General features: G+C 35.3%; 2 protein-coding genes across 2 annotated transcripts in view; one reads left to right on the forward strand and one right to left on the reverse strand.

The window, feature by feature from the left end:
* LOC136035026 (origin recognition complex subunit 1-like) overlaps positions 1–12,322 on the reverse strand; it is a 90,441-nt gene extending 78,119 nt beyond the window's left edge. The window contains exon 1 of the mRNA XM_065716614.1: positions 12,236–12,322. Within this exon, the coding sequence (XP_065572686.1) occupies positions 12,236–12,297 (62 nt within the window). The 5' untranslated portion in view covers positions 12,298–12,322. The remainder of the gene's footprint in view (positions 1–12,235) is intronic.
* Positions 12,323–19,732: 7,410 nt separating this feature from the next.
* The window catches only part of LOC136035027 (uncharacterized), an 86,511-nt gene continuing 84,562 nt past the window's right edge, over positions 19,733–21,681 (forward strand). Inside the window, exon 1 of the mRNA XM_065716616.1 lies at positions 19,733–19,751. The gene's annotated coding sequence lies outside the window, so the exon portion shown is untranslated. The remainder of the gene's footprint in view (positions 19,752–21,681) is intronic.

Genomic DNA, 21,681 nt, shown 5'->3' on the forward strand with positions numbered 1-21,681 from the left:
TACAATTTAGAAATGGCAAAATAAAATAGTAACTATGATATAAAGACAGAAATAATATGCCTAATTCTTATTAGAAGTATATTAAGAAAAGAGATTTCAGCTTATTACCATCTATCATTATTATGTATAAGAGTCAGGTTGGCCTCAGAGAATATAATGGTAAATATATTAAACTTAAATCAAGGATTTGTCTTACACCTGGCATGTTTTAAGGAAATGTATGATGTTACATAATAGAAAGAAGCTTGAATCAAGGAATGTACCCGGAGAAGCCATTAAATAAAAGCACTTTTATTTGTACACTTACTCTACTTTATTGTTTTGTTTTTTTATAGTGAACTTTTGAGTACAAAAGACTCAGGTAGTTGATAAACTCCGAGTATTTTAGTTGCTGACCGAGTATCAAGAATTTAATGAAAGCACTTTTGAGCACAACAAAGTCAGCTTCTTAATAAATTCCGTGTGTTTGAGATGCAGGGTGAGTACCAGAAATTTGTTAAAAGCACTTTTGACTCCAACAAATTCATCTAGTTGATGAATTACAAATATTTTGGTTACCGAGTGGATAGCCTGGAGGATTACTTATCTAGAGGAATAGCCTGTGATGATGATTCCCTCATAACCCCGTTAAATCCAAAAAATAGTGATTATATGAGTGCGGCTTCTGGGTTGTCGTAAATAGAGAATGACCAATGTTTTTATTTATCTTCTTGGAAATTCCATGTGACATAAAGGTACCTGGATATACTCCTGTTACTAGATGACTCTTTTTCCCGGTTTGATGTCGTAGGGCTGTGTGAAACGTTTTTGAGCGTAAATCAGTCTCTTTCGCTTTATTCATTTCCAGGGTATAACCTACATGTCAAAAATCTTACTTCAAGAAAATCTTACTGCAAGTGGTATTGCCCTTTTGGTGAAGGAAGGAATCAGGAGTGGTATAGAGGATGATCTTAGTATATGGAGAGAAGGTAAGGTGGAAATTTTTCCAGTAGATATTGAACTTAATAAACAAAAACAAAAATTAATTAGTATGGTGTGTAGGTCTCCTAGCGCTCCCTTTGATGAGTTTACTGATGGATTTAATGAGCTCCTTGATAAAGTCTTGAATGGTGTTGGTCAAATAGTGATGGGGGATTTTAATTCTAATTTATTGGATCTATTTAGTCAAAATAGTGACTTCTTAAATTTTAAGATAGCAAATGATTTAAATCCACTCGTCAGTACTCCAACGAAAATCACGAGTCAATCTGCAAAGATTATTGCCAATGTATTTAATGTATTTGTCCGTTCAATTGATTTTAATCGAAGTTTTTCTGATATGATCATGTTTCCTGGGTCTGAACATCTTCCACTCTCAGCTACAATTGGTTGCAGTGTTAGATGAGTCCATAAAAAAACTAGAATTTCGGGTGACCGAAAAAAAAAATCTCCTAAAGTTTCAGAGGAAGTGAGTGTAATAGACTGGAGTCAATTGTTTGAAGAAAAAGAGTGCCCTACTAAAGCCCTGGATTGTCTGATGGAAGTCATTAGCCCTATTTATGAAAGGACGTGCCCAGTAAAAGTTTTTAAATCCAAGAAGCTTGTTCCCCATAAACCATAGATAACAGAGGAGATAATTGACCAAATAGAATTAAGAAATCGGCTTTACGAAACATATATGGATTCCAAGAGTGATGATCTTTTATTTTATTTATAAAGCAAAGATATCTGGTGAATAGGCTAAGGAGAAAAGCATCATCTGATTATTATGATAATAAGTTGGACGAAAGTAAATGTAACATGAAAGAAACGTGGAATATTTTAAACGAGATCACAGGCGGCAAGGGAAAAGAGATCACGGCAGACATTAATTTGGAAGGGTGTAACCGTGGTGATTCAACTGAAATTGTAAATAAGTTTTCTAATTTTTTCTTGAATATTGGCTACGAGATGCAATCTAGTGTCAGCTCATATAATGAGCTGACACTATTCATTTTATATAATGAAATGAATTGCAATATTATTAACGATGTCCGTGGTGAAACGTTAAATATGGAAGTTCAGCAGTGCACGAGTGAAGAAGCGCGTAACGTTGTGCAACAACTTAAGTCTAATTCTGCCGGTGTTGATGGTTTGTCCCTTCGAGTTGTTAAATTGATTTTAGGATATATTCTTCCCTGTCTAGTTTTTATCATTAATCTTTCACTAAAAAAGGGGAGTTTTTTGGTGCAGTTTAAGGTGGCAAATGTCATTCCATTTCACAAAAATGGTCGGAAGGCAGATATAGAAAATGGAGACCCATATCAATTCTAACTATCTTTTCAAAGATACTGGAGATAGTGGTGCATAAACGCCTCTATAATTTCCTTAGATGAATAGACATTTGAGTAGGACATGGTTTGGGTTTCGTAAGGGTCATTCCACGACGCACGCCTTACAGTACCTGGTTCAAAGTGTAAACTGTGCATTACACTCAGGTAACGTACCTATGTCTATTTTCATTGACATTAGAAAAGCGTTTGACACGGTTGACTACCAAGTATTGCTGCATCAAATGAGGGGTCCTGGAATAAATGGAGTTTGTCTAAGATGGTTTGAGAGCTATCTTTACGGTAGGTCACTGAAAGTCGTTTTAAATGATATAGTCTCATCGTCTTTTCCTGTGAAGTGTGATGTACCTCAGGACTCTTATGCTGAGCCTTTTACTTTATGTACTTTACGTGGACATGATGCGATTTTATCTGAAGGATGTATGTATTACTTCTTTTGCGGAAGACACTGCGCTAACAATGTTTGCAAAATCAGTTGATGATTTAATAGTAAAAGCTAATAATACTCTCAAAAGACCGGAACTAAAACATTCGGAATTTACCAACTACGAGAGATTGTTGTACTCAAAAGTGGTTTTATAGTTATTCAGCAAGAAAAACACACGCAATTTATAAGCTAGCTGATTTCGTTGTACTCAAAAGTGTTTTCATTAAACTTTTGTTACTCAGTCAGCGACTAAAACACACGGAATATACTAACTAGCTGAGTTTGTTGTACACAAAAGTGCTTTTATCAATTTTTTATACTCAGTCGGTAACTAAAAGACTCGGAATTAATCAACTAGCTGAGATTTTTGTATTCAAAAGTCCTTTTGTTAAATTTTTGGTACTCAGACAGCAGATAAAACATATAGAATTTATCAACTAGCTAAGTTTGTAGTACTAAAAAGTGCTTTCATTAAATATTTTTTTAAACTCAATCAGCAACTAAAATACTCGGAATATACCAAGTACCTGAGTTTGTTGTACTCAAAAGTGCCTTTATTTTTTTTAAACCCAGTCGGTAAGTAAAAGACTTGGAATTTACCTACTAGTTGAGATTGTTGTACTCAAAAGTGCTTTTATTAAATCTTTGGTAATCAGCCAGCACGTGAAACACATGAAATGTATCAACTAACTGATTTTGTTGAACTCCAAAGTACTTTCATTAAGTTTTTGGTACTTAGTCTGCCAGTAAAACACACAGGATTTATCAACTAGCTGAGTTTGTTGTACTCATAACTGCTTTTATTTTAAAAAAAATTGTATCCACTCGGTAACTAAAACATTTAGAATCCTTCAACTAGCTGATTTTGTTGTAGTCAAAAGTGCATTTACTAGATTTCTGGTACCCACACTGCATGTAAAACAAACAAAATTTATCATTTAGCTGAGTTTGTTGTACTCAAAAGTGCTTTCATTAAACTCTTGATACTCAGTCAGCAACTAAAACACGCAGAATGTATCAACTACCTGAGTTTATTGAACTCAAAAGTATTTTTATCAAGTTTTTGATACTCAGTTAGCAACTAAGACATTCGGAACTTCCTAGTAGCTGAGTTTGTTGTATGCAAAAGTGCTTTTATTTAATGGCTTATCAGGGTAAATTACTTGATTCAAGCTTCTTTCTAGTATGTAATATCATACATTTCCTTAAAACAGGCCAGTTGCAAGAAAATTCCTTGATTCAAATCTAATATTTTTACCACTTTAACAATCTATTGTCCTACGGCATCCATCCAAAATATTCACTTGACAGAGCCATTTGCTAATAGACTCTTAAATTTATGTAGAAATCATTTCAAATTGTCTATATAAACCTTAGTAAGTAATATCATACATTTCCTTAAAACAGGCCAGTTGCAAGAAAATTCCTTGATTCAAATCTAATATTTTTACCACTTTAACAATCTATTGTCCTACGGCATCCATCCAAAATATTCACTTGACAGAGCCATTTGCTAATAGACTCTTAAATTAGACTCTCGGTAATTCTGCAAAATTAGAAAAAATGAGGTATTTTTAACTTACGAACGGGTGATCGTATCTCAATGAAATTTGATATTTAGAAGGATATCGTGTCTCAGAGCTCTTAATTCAAATCCCGACCGGATCTGGTGACATTGGGGGGGGGGAGTTGGGAGGGATACCTAAAACTTGGAAAACACTTAGAGTGGAGAGATCGGGATCAAACTTGGTGGGACGAAAAAGCACAATTCCTAGATACATGATTGACATAGTCGGAACGGATCCGCTCTCTTTTGGGTAGTTGGGGGGGGGGGTTAATTCTGGAAAATTATAAAAAATTAGGTATTTTTAACTTACGATTGGGTGATCGGATCTCAATGAAATTTGACATTTAGAAGGATATCGTGTCTCAACGCTCTTATTTTAAATCCCGACCGGATCTGGTGACATTGGGGGGAGTTTGGGGTGGGGGAGCCTAAAATCATGGAAAATGCTTAGATTGGAGGGATCGGGATGGAACTTGGTGGTATAAATAAGCAGAAGTCTTATATATGTGATTTACATAATTGGAACGGATCCGCTCTATTGGGAGGGGGGTTAATTCTGAAAAATTAGAAAAGATGACGTATTTTTAACTCACGAAGGAGTGATTGGATCTTCATGAAACTTCATATTTAGAAGGACCTCGTAACTTACATCTCTTATTTTAAATCTCAACCGAATACAGCGTAATTGGGGGGGGATCGTAAATCTTAGAAAATACTTAAAGCGGTGAGATCAGGATGAAACTGGATGGGAAGAATAAAGACATGTCTAAGATACGTGACTGACATAACCGGACCGGATCTGCTCTCTTTGGTGGAGTTGGGGGGGTGTAATTTTGAAAATTGAGGTATTTGTAACTTACGAAAGGGTAACCAGATCTTGATGAAATTTGAAAAATCTTATGCTTTAAAGATAGAGAACCTTAAAATTAAAGAGAATAAAAATTAGAAGAATCTTATGCTTTAAAGCTCTAATTTTAAATTCCGACCAGATCCTGTTACACTGGGGGGAGTTGGAGGGGGAAATCGGAATTCTCGGAAAACATGAAAATTGGGGTATTTTTATTTTACGAATAGATGGTCGGATCTTAATGAAATTTGATATTTAGAAGACATTCATGTCTCAGAGCTCTTATTTCAAATCCCGACCAGATCTTTTGCCATTGGGGGGGAGTTGGAGGGGGAAATCTTGGAAAACACATGGAGCGGAGGAATCGGGATGATGCTTGCTGGATAGAATAAGCAAATGTCCTTGATACGTGATTGACGGAACCATACTGGATTCGCTCTCTTTGGGGGAGTTGGGGGAGGGGTTCAGTGATTTGGCGAGTTTGGTACTTCTGGACGTGCTAGGACGATGAAAATTGGTAGACGTGTCAGGGAGCTGCACAAATTCATTTTATAAAATCGTTTTCCCCGATTCGACCATCTGGGGGACTAAAGGGAGAGGAAAAATTTGAAAAAATTAGGTATTTGTAACTTACGAGTGGGTGATCGGATCTTAATGAATTTTGATATTTAGAAGGACATCACGACTCAGAGCTCTTATTTTAAATCCTGATCGGCATTAAGCCTCTTATTTTCCTTTTTAAGTCAATCTATTGATTCATAGAATTTTGTTAGAGCTCATACCATATGATCTCTTGGCTCTTAGCTCTTCTTGCCTCGTCACAAGTGCCATATGAGCTCTTAGCTCTTGTTCTTATAGTAAAAATCATGACTAACATATCTATATCATCTACATTGCGTATTTCGAAAATACCACAAGTCAATTTCTTTTGTTAAAAGTATATTTAATGTCACTTTAAGACATGTAAAAAAGTCCCCAAAACAAAAAAGTGAAAAAATGTCTAGGTTGACAAAATTCAAAGTTCAAAAAAAATCTGAGGTCAAAAAAGGGGGTTGGGGAGGGGCATTGGGGAGCACTTAGAAAAAGTTGGGGGAGGGGCATTGGTGTCCTTTAGAGTTGGAACATGGGTGATCATAAGTTCCCTCTAAAAGAAGTGCTGATATAAGCACTCACTCCCATGAGTATGATGATAAAAGCGGTTACACTATGCTGATGTCATAGATAGTGTCAAGTAAAGTTAGATATTATATCATAAATTCTATTAGTCCGATTTGAAATCAAATGAAAAGATTTACGTAAGTGGTCATGCTGCTGATTACGTCGATTACGTCGAGTTCGCTCTTCATAAAGGTAAATTGCAGCCTTTTAGTTTCATCATGTTTTATTCTTGAAAAAATGCCATAGTAATTCATTCATTGGGGAACATACATTCACAGGTTTAGTTTACCCTAGCGCGTGTCATGAGTAAGAAGGGGTAGCAGATGTGTCACTTTTTATTAATTAAAATTCGGTTCGTAATATAAAATGCGTGCGGTTTAATTTACCCAAGCGTGTGGCATAAGGCCAATTTCATTCAACCCAAATAAAAATTTATTCATATAATTGCCATGGAATTACTGAATAGGGCAACAGATTTGTCACTTCTTGATTCATTAAATTCGGTTAGTATTATTAAATGTTTCCAGTTAACTTTACCCAAACGCGTGTCATAAGGCCAGTTTCATTTAACCCAAATAAAAAATTTATTCATATAATTGTCATGGGATTTCTGAATATTAAGTATTATAATAAATGGTCATTCCTCTTATTCAATGAAGGATGAATATATGTTAACCATGTCTGGACTGGTTTATGTAAATGAGATGTAGGCTGGATTATGCTAATGATGTATCTTTTGTACTAAGCTTATGTGATTAGGTCACTGACTCAAATTATGTTCTAATACGGTCATGGTAATGACGTATTCATGGTAGTAATTAGGGTCCCAGGTTTAAAGTAGTACATATGGCCATACTACCTGTATCCAGGTTGTCAAAGAGCATAGATAGATATTAGGAAATGGTATTGAGTTTTATTTTTGGATCAACTTGAGATGGTATACAACCAAACTAAATAATATAATTTTTTGTCAAGATTTTCAAAAGGATGTATGTTCTTAAAATTAGCTGCAAAAGTAACTCCAAAATACAAATAGCAATCTAAACTATGGATTTTTAGAGAAATTAATCTAAAAAACGAAACAGAAGCAAAGAAAAAACAAAAACGAAAGGAAAGGAAAGAAAAGCGAAGAGCTCCATTAAGCCAAAAACGAGCAGAATTAAAGTCTTATAATTTTCCAAGCATAAAACTACCACAAATCGCTATCAATAAATAAAATAAGACCAAAACAAGCAAAACAAATTGACATAAATAGGGCTGATAACCCCCACGCCTTGTCTATACCAGAACATAATTTGCACTCTACTGAAAGAAAAAACAAGAGCTAAGAGCTCATATGGCACTTGTGACGAGTTCGGAAGAGCCAAGAGCCAGTCTGTCAGACAGGCTGACAGAATTTGCGATCACTATATGTCACTTGGTAAATATCAAGTGCCATAAAAACAAATGACCGTGGATTTTCAGTTAAACTTACAAACACAGATACTTATAGGCTACCTTAAAGTTTTAATAATCTTATGTTCATTAAAGTAAAAAAAAAATTAAAAACATTCAAAATGTATTTTGTTTTCAGTAGTGCAAATATGTGCAAAATAAATAAGTGCAAATATTTTCTGGTCTTTAGAAGGCATGAGGATTATCAACCCTACTCATGTTAATTCTTGCTGGTTTCGAGTTTGACTTGGCTATTTATTGTACTTTCTGTTCGTTTTGAGTTTCATTGATTTATAGTGATTTGTGGTAGTTTTGTGCTTTGATGATTATTTTACTTTATTTCTGCTCAGTTTTGGCTTGATGGAGTTCTTTACTTTTCTTTGAAAAAATTGTTTTGTTGAAAAATTCTTTTAATTAATTTCTGCTTGTTTTTTATTGGCATAGCCTTTTTAATGGAAAAAAATATTTTATATCTTTTTGGTTTTTCTATAAGAACCTATAATTTGGCTTGATATTTGTATGTTGGAGAAACTTTTTCAGCGATTTTGAATCCTGACACAAATAGTATTTTTTATATCATTTTATTTTATTTATTTCATTTTATTTCATCGGGTAAATACCCGATGTCTCTAGAGACATAGCTGTTGGACTGTTCTACTAAATTGAACAAAATGGCTGTCACAAAATTTTGACTGGATGTGTTTGGAAAATGAATAGGTTTGGGAGACGGGCTGTTTGTCCTCCAGTCTCTTTTTACACTTAAAAAGGGCATAAGAAATTTTAATTCTGAATCGCATTAGCTTCTTTAAAAGTTTCAATGATATTTCTAGCTATTATAGAACAGTGCTGCCTATCATACTGCTTATGTGCCCTTTTGAAGACCTGAATGCACAAAGTTTTTTTTGTTTAATTGAGGCTCCCCCTATACATTCCCTAAAAGTTTTACCAGATTTATACCCTTAGCATCATTAGTTACAGTAACCCTAGTGTTAGTATTAATAGTATAAACATAGTGCCTTCTGGCTCAAAATCCACCACAACTTACCCTTAAAGGTCTAACTTAATAATTAAGGCTGTTCTTAAGATATTGCTTTGTCACCTTTTTGAAAGTCCACATGCTCATATTTTGTCTTGATCAGTCCATAGAGAAATAAAACCTCTAGGAAATGTACAGGGTTGAGGAAGAAGTTGAACTATGTGCATACAGATTGTCAAAAGGGGTATCAGCAAATTCTTTGGAACAGCTTACCATATCAAGCTGAAATTTTCAAGGCATAATGAGGGGATGTTCAACTACTACTACTGCTCTTCCTACTACCACTAGCAATATTAAGACTATGGGTATGAAGGTGAAAATTTATGGGAATATAGAGGGGAGATTTGAATTAAATCAAAAGAAAACGTGTACATACAGATTGTTGAAAGGGTGCATCTCCTATATGAATTAGGGTATCAAGTTGGAACTTTTAACAAATACTTCAAGGGGAAGATCAAATAACCAAAAGACAATATTTGCCTGCCACTACTGCTACAACCACTAAAACTAACTACTGCTTTTGTAGTAAATAATACCAAATACTGATGTGAAAATTTGAGGAGATATTGAAAGGAAAGTATCAGCAATACTTTTGTAAATCAAAATTGATTTAATTGTAAACTTAGAGTTCTAGTGACCTCTTTAACAGTCAAGGTTTAATTGGAGGGAAACCAGCCACCCTCCCATGCCCATTGATTCTCCAAACACATCCAATTAAAATTTTTAAGATAGCCATTATGTTTAACATAGCTGAAAATTCTGGTAGCTATGCCTTTTGAGATGTCAACTTGCCAGTTGACAGTAAAAAATTTATAATGATCAAAATACTATCATTATTTCTGACGCACATTCAGCTGCACACTACAGATATACTAGTCATATAGTATTTTATTACTGACTATACATTTTGGTGAAGAGATATGGAGGACTTGGATACAAATATGGAATAAATGATGGACTACCACTTCCCTCTTGCCATTTATGAATATTTTACAAGAAAGTTATTGCAGTATGGGAATTACTTGCCAATTTAGATTTCAATTCTAATTTGAACAAATTTAAATTTCAGTTTATTTCATTTTAATTAACCATGTTATCTAGCAGCTTATTTTGAAACTAAAGGAGCTTTAAAATACCTATTAATACACTGTTTCTTCTTGATTTTAATGATAATTTTGATTATACTACAAGTTTTATACAAAAAACTGTCAACTGCAATTTTAAATTGTTTTTATTTTGAAAGGAGGATGAAACTGGTAATTTTTTGCCACCCAGCAATCTGCTTATAGTGACCATTCAAGTCAATATAGTGCTGTTTGGACTGATCAGGAATTAACTTAGAATTTAATTTAAAGGCTATTTGACTAAATGACAATAAATTGACAAAAGGAATTAGGGTTAATAAAAATGAAAACCAAATATGAGCTTTGATTGTGCCAAAATACAACTGATGTTCAACCCAAACTCACAATGAACAGAAATTACTAGACATATGAACTGCAAAGTTGTCCCCCTTATACCCTGATTATTGTTAAAAAAGAAACATTAAAGTTAGAAGTTACTAAATATATGAGTTGAGAATTCATCCCCCTTGTAATCCAATTACAACACAAGTATGATTCACACTTTACTGAAAGCAATATACACTTTAAGTGATTTCACTTTTATCACTATAACATAGAGAAATAAATGGATGAACAAAATCTCTCAAAATTCATGCAACTATAATATATAATATCAATCTAGTTCCATCAGGCTGATATAGACTGAAGTTCCATTAATACTTTCTTCACTCTAAACATATTCCTTTAAATACATAAAAGAGCCAAATAGATTTTTCATTGCATAACTTTACTTCAAAGAATAAAATAAAATTCTTCAAAAATTAAAACAATAAATTTTCAAAATGTAATATAGGTACTTAATATAGGTCCTCTAAAGTTGTACTTTGATCATAAGCACACTGAGTTTATGACAAAGATTCTTAGCCTGGAAAAGGGATTGAGGCTTTGCAAAATGAGAATTTGGAACTTAAAGAAGAAAATATGGTTCTCAAAACCGAAGTAGTAAATCTACAAAAGTCTTGTCTTCAAGTTGAACTTGTTTCAAAAAGACAGAATATTTTACTTCATGGTATACCAGCTGTTCAAGGTGGTAACTCAGAAAATGCTACTTGTGAGTTTCTTGCTGAAATAGGAGTCAGTTAATGCAAATTCAATGCCCTTTGTCAAGTGCTATTGTTTGAATGGAAATAAACCATCAGGCTGTAATACTAGGGCAATGTCCAAGACTATGCTAAAAGCCATGCCAGTTTTCATAACTTTGGCTAATTTAGTAGATAAAGACACTATTATGAAAAATTGTGGTAAGCTGAAGGGATCTGGAAAAAGTATCACTTTTGATCTCCCATGTGAATTGGCATGTTGTAGAAAAGAACTGCTATCTTCTGGCTATAATCTGTGTACATCATCTGACACTTCAACAAGAGTTGCTGGAAAATGGAAAGCAGGTTGTCCTTGTCTTGGGTGGGAGAATGTCATAAAGAATGATAAAATGGAAATGGGAACTTCTAGGGAGGATGTAAAAAAGGAGGCTTTTTACACTAAAATTACATTCATGTGCCTATCAGCACAGAGAGCAAAAAGAGGTGGTGTGGTGCCATGATCCTCTTAAGGAACCTTTTTTAGGGAGAGGGGAAGGCGTTTTGTCGGTATGTATATGCCTCTATTATAAGAGGTATATTATTACTGAGAATGTGTTTTAGGTAGAAGTCAACTTAACTAAAAAGGAAAAAGTCTTTGCATTCAAAAGTGATTAAAATAGATTTTTCTTCTCATTTTATATAAACTGATAGATGACTTTTTTTAATTTCTATAAACTTTTTCAAATGAAGACAATGATCTATGTAGTGCATTTCTCATGACTCATTTTTCACTTGGTTTTGTAAAATTGGCTCTAACTTTGTCCCCTTCCGAGGAGATTGACAAATTACACAACTGTTCCTAAAGGCACACTGTTTCATCCTCCCTCTCCCTGATGGATAAACACAGGCTAAAGCTTAGTTTCCTTTTTTCTATAATTTCAATAGGCTTAGACTTCACAATAGCAGTAGGCTAAGCTAATATAGTCTTACAAGCTTGAGCAATATTCCCTGTTGCAAAATGTTGGTCTTTGCTATTGTAGGCTAGGATAAATTACATACAGAACATATAAACTATGCTGAATATTTGTCCATCAGGCAGATGGGGGGAAGTGAAGTAAGACACAGCACTTTTAGGAACGAGATAAGTAAGTATGTATGATTTTTTAAAGTAGTTTTCAGAACTGTTTAGAGTTTCTTTCAATGGTATTCTTGTTCTTGAAGTTAACTACAATTTACATTATAATTTTAACTAAGAATAGATTGGGAAGAATAGTATAAAATGTTAAATGTGGAATAATGTCAAGAGCAGCTTACGTGTAACGCGTGTCAGACGTTCCAGGTAGGCTATTTGGATCAGAATTCCACCTGAATGCCATTATTGTTTAAATTTTTCCGCCTTTAAATTTAAAATTGGCAATCGGCAGTTTGGTAATTTACGAACCTATCAAGGAGGCACACTCGTGCCTCTATAAAGAGGCGACACACGACAATGTTAAGCGATCTTCGGTTCCAGTGGTCGCAGACGGATGGGGAGGGATGCATTTCGTAGCCCGAGCTCCAACTAAGAAACCTGCAAAATTTCATCCCCCTCCAACTTTTTCTTCATGGGGAAAATCTGGCCGAAAGTTTCGACCTGTCAACCCAAGCCCCTCTTTAACGTTGTCCGATCGGGCTGAAATTCACAAGTTAAGGTCCCCTACGGCCCAGGAGCTTATCCGCGAAATTTCAGCTTGATCCGATAACTCCTTCCCTGTTTTCCAGAAACCACCCATTAGCTATTTAAATTAACGGATTTCTCTCCATAAGAGCCCATGTTAATTTGAAATTTTTAAAAGCTATTGAGAAGTTATATTTACACACATGCAAGTTATTAGCTCAGTTGGTAGAGCGTGAGACTTTTAATCCTCTGGTCAAAGGTTCAAGTCCCTTACGGGCGATTTTTTTTCACAACATCAAAAAAATTTTGATAACACCTGGACAGCTTATCATTTGAGAGATAACAGAATATTAGCTTCTTATGAGCAAAAGAAACATTTCGGTCATTCTATCTATTTTTTTTTTCTATTTTATACAATGATTTAAAAGCGGGGGGGTTGGGGGGCGGCAGCCACCCAACTTCCTCTCCTAATTCCTCCACGAGGAGTACAGGAATTATTAAATTACATCCACCATGGATTGTAGAAAAACGTACAGAAATAATATGAAAAAAACTTCGTTTTCTTAAAGAGTTAAAGAGGCTGCGTCCCAAAGTCGAACCTTAAAACGTACAGGAATTAGAAAAGGCAGTTGGGAGGCTGCCGCCCCCCAAACCCCCAGCTTTTAAAGACTCTTTTGTACAGGTTTTTTTTTGGGGGGGGACTTCATTGTTACTAATTACTAGTTTCGGCGCAATGGTTCTCCTGTCCTCTTGTGTTTAACATTTTTCGAAGTTATTCCATTATTCATTCATTTCAATTTTTTGTTAATTAAAAGAGGGCCTTTCCGAAGCCAAGAGCTGGGGGTTAGCAAAAAAACAAAAAACCTGTACAAAAGAGTCTTTAAAAGCTGGGGGTTTGGGGAGCGGCAGCCCCCCAACTGCCTCTTCTAATTCCTGTACGTTTTAAGGTTCGACTTTGGGACGCAGCCTCTTTAACTCTTTAAGAAAACGAAGTTTTTTTCATATTATTTCCATTTAGGGTGATTTGAAATCCAAGATATTGGAAGAAAGTTTGCCTAATCTTTCAGACTGTGAGTCAAAATCGTGTCATTTGTCTTACTAGCCTTTCATTGGGTGTTAAAAATTTCACTGTTCAGCTGTAGTTCACTGCAGGTGAAGGTACATGCAGTATGCTGCCAGAGCCATTTCCAGGGTTGGTAGCGCCACAGGAAAAATTAATCACAGTGCCCCCTCCCGAATCAGAAATAAGCAAAAAAAGGGGAAATTTTGATCAAGTGAGGAGCCCCCGCAACTGCGGTGCCCCGGGCAGCTAACCCAGTTGCCTCCCCCCTTGAAGGGCACCGCATCCTGCTATGTTTCTGTACCGTGCTTATGATTATATTACGCTTGCGCTTTTACCATGCTTGTACCTTGCTCAGTGACGTCATTGAAGGTGGTGTAGGTCGTATTTGTCCCCCCACCTTATAATTTGGAAAACTACAATTTATTAAGTAGCTTTAAAACTGTTGCTCCTTTTAAGTGTCAAATCTGATCTTTACCTAAAGCAGATATTTCTTTAATTAATCCATACTCGTTTTTAACACAAGGAAAACGAGAAAAATAGTGTTCCATTACGCTTCATATTATGATTTTTCCAAACATACTGCCTTTGAAACCTTATCATCAAGTAAAAACGTAAGCGTAGTTAATTGCAAAATTAAAAAATGTTCTATGTTTCCTGTTTTGCCACATTTGCTCAGATCAATTTTCTTTCCCTGATATTTAAGGTGCTTATACTTCCTAAAATCTATCAGTTCAAGATTAGATTATCTTGCTTTATAACTTTCAAGAGTGGAAATGAATACACCCTCTACATCTGCAAATAGAACAAAAATGGAATCATTGAAGAATAAGATGGTAGAAATACAGTGAACAGAATTTCCTTAATGAAAAAGAAATCATTGAAAAAGAAAATAAGACTTGATGATTTTATATTGATATTCGAGCAATAGCTAGGTAGGTCATGTCGGTTGTAGTTTGGTCATAGAATTTGGTGGTGGAGAATCCGCTTTAGGAATCCCTCAATTGTTTTATTCTTTATTTCCAGGATTCAGTTGAAACGCTGATTCTTATATTTGTCATTGAAATACCTAATAAGCACTGATAACATCCTATTCCTTACGTTTTGGATTTGCATACCAACCCAGAAATGTAGAACTGTTTAAGTATAATACTATGCTGACTTCTCGCTATTTTCACTTTTCTAAGCATTTCTTTTAACCAGCTCCAAAAAAAAGAATTGACATAAATACAACGCAAGCACTACTTGCAGAAGATTTGTAATTACATCAGCATGCTGTACGAAATGTCTGCTCAGATTGAATAAAGTGAATATATGATTTTTTTCCCTCACAATTAAGAAATTTTGTGTGCACGTATAGCCAATACCAAACCATTTTTTTTCTATTGTTATTAGTTTTATCAAGCAGCACTAGGACATCAATCTTTGCTTTTGAAGGGAACTATGGACATAAAAACGATAATCAGTGTAACCTTCCTGTGGAAATGTATACCCCGCATATTCTGATTTACAAAAAAAAAAATTTAGCGTAATTTTTATAGAATTTGTTTTTTTTAAGCAAAGACACAAAAGGGAAGGTAATTTTCAAGCTCTAGAAGTAAATTTTCTCTTCCAATTAGCATCCCTGGCAATTTTTAAATAATTTACGGTTTCTGACGCAATGATGCCAAGACAGTTCAGACTTTCTGGGTATTCTTTGTCAAACAATGCCCGATGGATAAGTTAATATTTCTAATTTTAACTTTTTCGAATACTTTCAAATTTGAAATACGGTTTCTATTTAAATCTAGGAAATATGTCACTATATAATGTAATATAATCTATGGTAATACTTTGACTTATCCTGCATCTTTGCTAAAATGGCGCTGTTACGCTACCTATGGTTTTGTTTCAGCTTTATAAGGCCCGCTGATATCAAGGCTATATATTAACATAAATCGGTGAAGTCAATTCAATAAAAAAAAACGTAAATAATATTTCAATAAATTACGTGTATTAAAAGTTCAGCACAATAAATTGAATATTACAGTCGAATCCATTCAAAATTACGAGCAAATGAATAAGCCGGTACCCGGGTCTATTAGGGTAGAGCTTGGTTCGATTATGAAATTGAGCATCCTATGCTGGGTTTGGGGACTCGGGGAAGTGTTAAGCCAAGAATGAGCAAAAATAAAGTCATACAATCTTTCAAGCGTAAAACTACCACAAATCAATATCAGTAAATAAATGGAACTCAAAACGAACAGAAATTACAATGGATAGCCGAGTCAAACTCAAAAGGACCAAAAATTAATGAGTTGGGCAAGTAACCCCTATGCTCTCTCAAGACCAGAACACAATTTGTGCTTAACTAAAAAAAAAAAAGCAAATGATCGTGGATTGTCAGTTAAATTCACATATACTGACATTTCTTCGTTAAGGTTTTAATAATTGATAATGTAAGAAAGCAAGAAAAGTGAAAATATTTCGAACATATTTTGTTTTCAGCAGTGAGTCGGCTTCAGAGGCTTTTTGAGCAGAAAGAACTGCTGTTTTTCAATGAGGAAAAAACGTGCCAAAACATCCAAGTACAGGCAATTGTCACTAGAAAACATCCAAACAAGCTACTTCTCTTTTGCCACCAAATATTTTCACCAGTTTTCTGTAACCTTTCCAACTGCAACTGTCCATCCTTTGTCTTTTCTACTTGTTGTCACAACAGGCCCATTTGTTTATGCGACTCGGCAAAGAAATATAAAATTCTGTTCATGGTGTCGAACAGACTCCTTGCCACAGTTGTACTATGGCGATCAATGACGCAAAGGCTTAGAAAGTGACCGTAGCACCGTATATAAACCAAACCTGGAACTTAGTTTTTAATGTGAGAATGAAGTCTGTTAAATTCAACCTTCATGCTTCAAGCACCGTTAAACAATTAACCAGCTATCTTTTCGTAGTTAAGTCCATGCTCTTCGATCTTGGCTTGTAGAAGTTTGTTTATACCGTTGCTGCTGAAATCCTAGACAGGTACGATAGCAAAGAGGCATTCGTGAATTTTTTCGTCTTTCATCTATCTTAACACATAGAAGCCTGATCCAAAGCCTCGTCATCCTGATTTGTGTCAATTTTGATATTGTACCTTTTTTTCATCAATTTCGCTTGCTATTGTTTCAGAATGTTTTTTTATCAGTTTCTAGACCGTCGTCTTAAAAAAAAGGCGACTGAGCCACGGCCTTTAGCTGTATCTCCAGACGCCACAGTCGTATCCATTATTTATTTCCTGTTTTGTTATCCTCTATTGCTTTTTCCAGATGTTCCTTAAGAGGGACGTCATATTTTAAGAGCAAAAGTATGACCTCAAGGAATTTTCTGTGATTTTTCCTGGCTTTGTTAAAAGTTCAAGCCTCTCCTGGTCGTCATGTGCTCTATGAGATAATTATTATCTTCCGAGCAGCTTCAAGACCTCGAAAAGGGCGATTGAGTACTTGAATGTTTTACAAGACTTGTTCTTTCCGTTTACTGGCCAAAGCACTGATTATGTGCCATCCGATTTCTCGGCAGCATAGAGCTTGAACGTATGCTTGAGCCGCAGCGATATGACCTTTCGACTTTTCATGTGCCTAGATTTTCTCATGAGTAGAGCTAAAATTGATGATCCCAGAGACGAACTGCAATTTTCCATCAGAAAACGCGATGCATATGCTGCAAAGAATTGATTTCAGTGTTTTTAGTTTCAAGAATTCCCAGGATCGTGAGACGGAACCAGCAGTAAGTTTCCGGCAGTAAATCGAAGCCAAATCAAAACTAGGCTTTTCTTTTTTTTTTAAAAAGAAAAGCCATATCAGTTTCAGCCTGTCGGCTGAAAGAGATACGGCTTCAAGAAATATAGTTTCTGCGCTAGTGTCAAGTTCAGCTGTAAAAAGAAGGAAATGGACATCCTTACTGGCAAAGGTGGCTCACCATTCAGTTAGCTTTGTGTTCGAGTTACCACTTATAGTTTGGTTCGGGAACGGTGTAGATTGTTTCACTACTGGCTCCACAGGTCTGAGAGGTGTCATTGTACTTGACGACGTTTGCTTACCCTCTGTTGAAACTTGGGCGATGCTGTGTGCTTCTTTAATGTGGTTCTAGGAAATGGAATATAAGTATAAGAACACCCAGACAAACATGCAGTCAAGGTAGGATGAAGTTCTCAAGACTTCTGAATTCAAACTTCTGGTTCAAATTCACTTTTTACCATTCGCCAATAAAAACCAGGTTTTATCAAGGCTCAAAATCGGATAGAATTTTTTACAATCCAAGGAATGTGAAAAAATGCAATCAACGACCTTTGGTTTTACAAAAGCGAAAGCTGAAAAAATGGCCGAAGAAAAAAAAATGCCCTCTTAGGTGTCAAAATAAGCTCATTTCATTGGAAATTGAAAGGGCTAGTACCCTTCTTAACAGTCGAAAGTGATTAGAGGGTAACTAACCCCCGCCCGTGCCCACCATTTCCCCAAACACATCCAGTATAAGATTTGAGATAGTCATTTTGATCAACAGAATTGAAATATCTGGAAATTATGTCTTTGAGGATGACAACCCCCCCCCCAGATCATTCAGGACAAGGGTCATAAGTTATGCCCTGGTGGCATATAAGGTATATATAGGAATTGTGATGGCAAAAACTCAGGAATGGTCTCATTTGATTGGAAATCGGATGCTCTAGTGCCCTTTTAAAGAGTGATCAGAGGGGGGATGCCCCCCACACCTCGAATGCATTCTGTCTTTCCGAAATGCATTTTGTCTTTGAGGATGATAGCCCCCCTACAGCCTTCAGGGCAGGGGTTGGGGTATATAAGGTATGTATTGGAAGGATGATCGTATAAACTTAGAAAGGGCCCATTGGATTGCTGATAAGATGTTCTAAGACTCTTATAAGATTCAGAGTGATCATAGGATGGATGCCCCCCCCAAACCTCATATTTTCCCAAGATGCATTTGGTAGAAACTTTGAAATGGCCATTTGGTGCCTTAAAATTTCGAAAAGAGCTCATTCGATTGAAAACTAAAAGGGAAAGTGCCCTTTTAACAGCCGAAAGTGACTGGAGGGCAGCTAATTTCCTCCCGCTTCTACCATTTCCCCAAATCCATCTAATCCAAATTTTTAGATAGCCATTATGTTCAACATAATTGAAAGGACCAGAAATATATTATCTCTCCCTCCCCCCGCTAGAGCCAGAGCCCAAGGAGCAAGGGTCGTAAGTTATACCCTGGGGCATATAAGGTGTATATAGAGAGGGTGATCGTATAAACTTCGGAGGGAGCTAACTGGATCGGTAACCAGAAATTCTAGTGCCCTTTTTAAGATTCAAAGTGATCAGAGGGTGGATATCCCCCCTCCACACCTCGTATTTTCCGAAATGCATCGGACAGAAGTTTTGAGATGGCCATTTGTTGTCGACAAAATTTCGAAAACAGTTCCTTCGATTCGAAGTTGAGAGAGCCAGTCCCTTTTTCAATAGTCGAAAGTTATTGGAGGGCAAAAACCCCGTCCCACCGCACCATTTACCGAAACACATACAATAAAAATTTTGAAATAGCCATTTTGTTCAGTTTCATTTCAGATCTTTTAAGAAGCAGCTAACACGGTGTTTAGATCTGATTATCTAAATTGATTGATTTATTAATATTGTAGCTTCTATTCTTGTTGGATTCGCGGTTGCTCTTTACCTACTTACGTGTTGTATTACTTTTTCTATAATTATGCATGTAATTAGTCAATATTCCTTCTCCAACTTAAATCCTAGGTCTAATTCGGCAATATCTGCGTGAAGATGCCTTGAAAGGCTCTAAACAAGTGCTTGTTGATATTTAAGTAAGAGAAAGAAAATCCTATCTTTTATTCGGAATATTTTAGCTTTTTCTCTTTCTAGCAACAAGGAAGCGGTATAGAATCCAAATGGCATTTCCCTATCTTCTCTGATCTTCGTATAATGTTTTACTTCCCATTTCTGATTCGGATTAGATACCTCCTTTGCTTTGCACATGGCTTTAACAAGTTTATTAGAAAACAACTCTCCGAAAACCATAGTTTTCTTAAGACTGTATATCTGGAAAAGGAAATTTGGTTGGATTAATATTTGTACCTTTCTGTAAGTTAACTGGTTTGTTGATGTTTGATGGGATTAAATAAAAAATAAGTTTCAAATGAAAGTAGGGATCAGCATTAAAGCTTAAAATGGACAGAAGTTATTCAGTATATGAGGGGGCTGCAGTCGAAAAACTTAATAATTGTGTCTTTAGAGACGACGTACTCCCCTGCAGTCCCCGTGGGAGGGGCTGCAAGTTACAAACTTTGACCTGTGTTTACATATAGCAATGGTTACTGGAAAGTGTACAGACGTTTTCAGGGGAATTTTTTGGTTTAGGGGGGAGAGTTGAGGGGTGTTTTACGTGAGAGGATATTTCCATGGAGGAACTTCTCATGGGGGAAGAGAATTTCAATTAAGGGGACGCAGGATTTTCTAGCATTATTTGAAAAACAATGAAAAATAAATATGAAAAGTTTTTCTACTCAAAGTAAGGAGCAGCATTAAAACTTAAAACGAACAAAAATTATTACGCACATGAGGGATCCCTCCTCGTTATATCTCATTCTTTACGCTAAAGTATTTTTAGTAGTTTCAACTATTTATTATACGGCCTTTGTGATTCAGAGGTCATTCTTAAGGAATTGGGGTATTTAAGCTTTAGTGTAAAGAGCGAGGTATCGACGAGGGTTGAATCCCCTCATATACGCAATAAAAACATATGAATATAGAAGTTCGTTACGTAAGTTAATTCTTAAGTTACGTATAATTTTTACCAATGAAAACTTTTGTAAAAAATTAAAAGTTCTAGTTGCCTTTTTAAGTAATCAAAAAATTGGAGGGGAACTAGGCCCCCTCCCTTGCTCCCTTTTTTCAAAATCTTCCGATTAATTGTAATTAATTAATATGCAAATTTTGTTTTAATTATTTATGTGCGGGGAGCCAAGATCAAAACTTGCATTAATTCAAAAACGTCCAGAAATTAAAAAAGAGTATTTTTTTTTAATGAAAGTAAGGAGCAACATTAAAACTTAAAACGAACAGAAATTAAAAACATTAGAATTTTTTTTTTTTAATTTTATCTATCTACAGAGACTAGACTAATATCTCTGCAATTATCCTTGGTCTTATCAACTTTCTTATACACGGGTTTTATTAGGATTCGCCTAAAATCGCTTGATACATGCTTTCGGACTTTGTACTATAGTCGGTTTAGTAGAACCACCAACAACTTAAAGCGATTTCCCTCCGTAATCAGAGGTATTGCAGCCGTTTTACGTTTGAACTATACCTGAGTTTTCATATTTCAATCCGCCAAGAAGAGTTACCGTGTATTCATAGTTAAAAAATAGATATAGTAAATTCATCGTAAAAAAAAAAAAAAAAAAAAAAAAAAAAAAAAAAAAAAAAAAAAAAAAAAAAAAATACAGGACTCTGCTTTTATTTTCTTATCATTTTCAAATTCACTAAGAAGAGTTACCGTGTATTAAAACCGTGTCTTTAATTTTGAATAAGCAGGACACAAAACGAAAAGATGATGCCAACGGAATGCAATATTGTTCAGTACAACAGCAAAACACATCATTATACAACAAAACAAATGCAAAAAAAAAAATACAAACTAATCAACAATAAAATTAAGCGCTGAGTTGACGGATCGGCAAATAAAAAGGGCCAAGGCTAAATTTAGCATATTAGATAAGCTTTTCATTCTGTTGTCTTAGTAAAATAGTAATATCAATCATGCAGTTACTTGCCCAAAATGGTCGATACAGTAAAAACTTACAATGTCAAAAATAATTCCTACAAACTGTCCACCGAGAACCATTTTAAGGACGATCAGTCAAATCATTGTATAGAGAACTAAAATAAAAATAATTGAATGATCGCTGAAAGCGCACAACCTTGCCAACACCTTTTCGTTAAGCCGGTCTTCATTATGGCTTTTCAGGCGAAATTGTCCAAGTAAAAATAGCTTTTTGTTTATCGAATT

Source organism: Artemia franciscana, chromosome 13 (assembly GCF_032884065.1).
Source record: "Artemia franciscana chromosome 13, ASM3288406v1, whole genome shotgun sequence".
NCBI classification, from domain to species: domain Eukaryota; kingdom Metazoa; phylum Arthropoda; class Branchiopoda; order Anostraca; family Artemiidae; genus Artemia; species Artemia franciscana.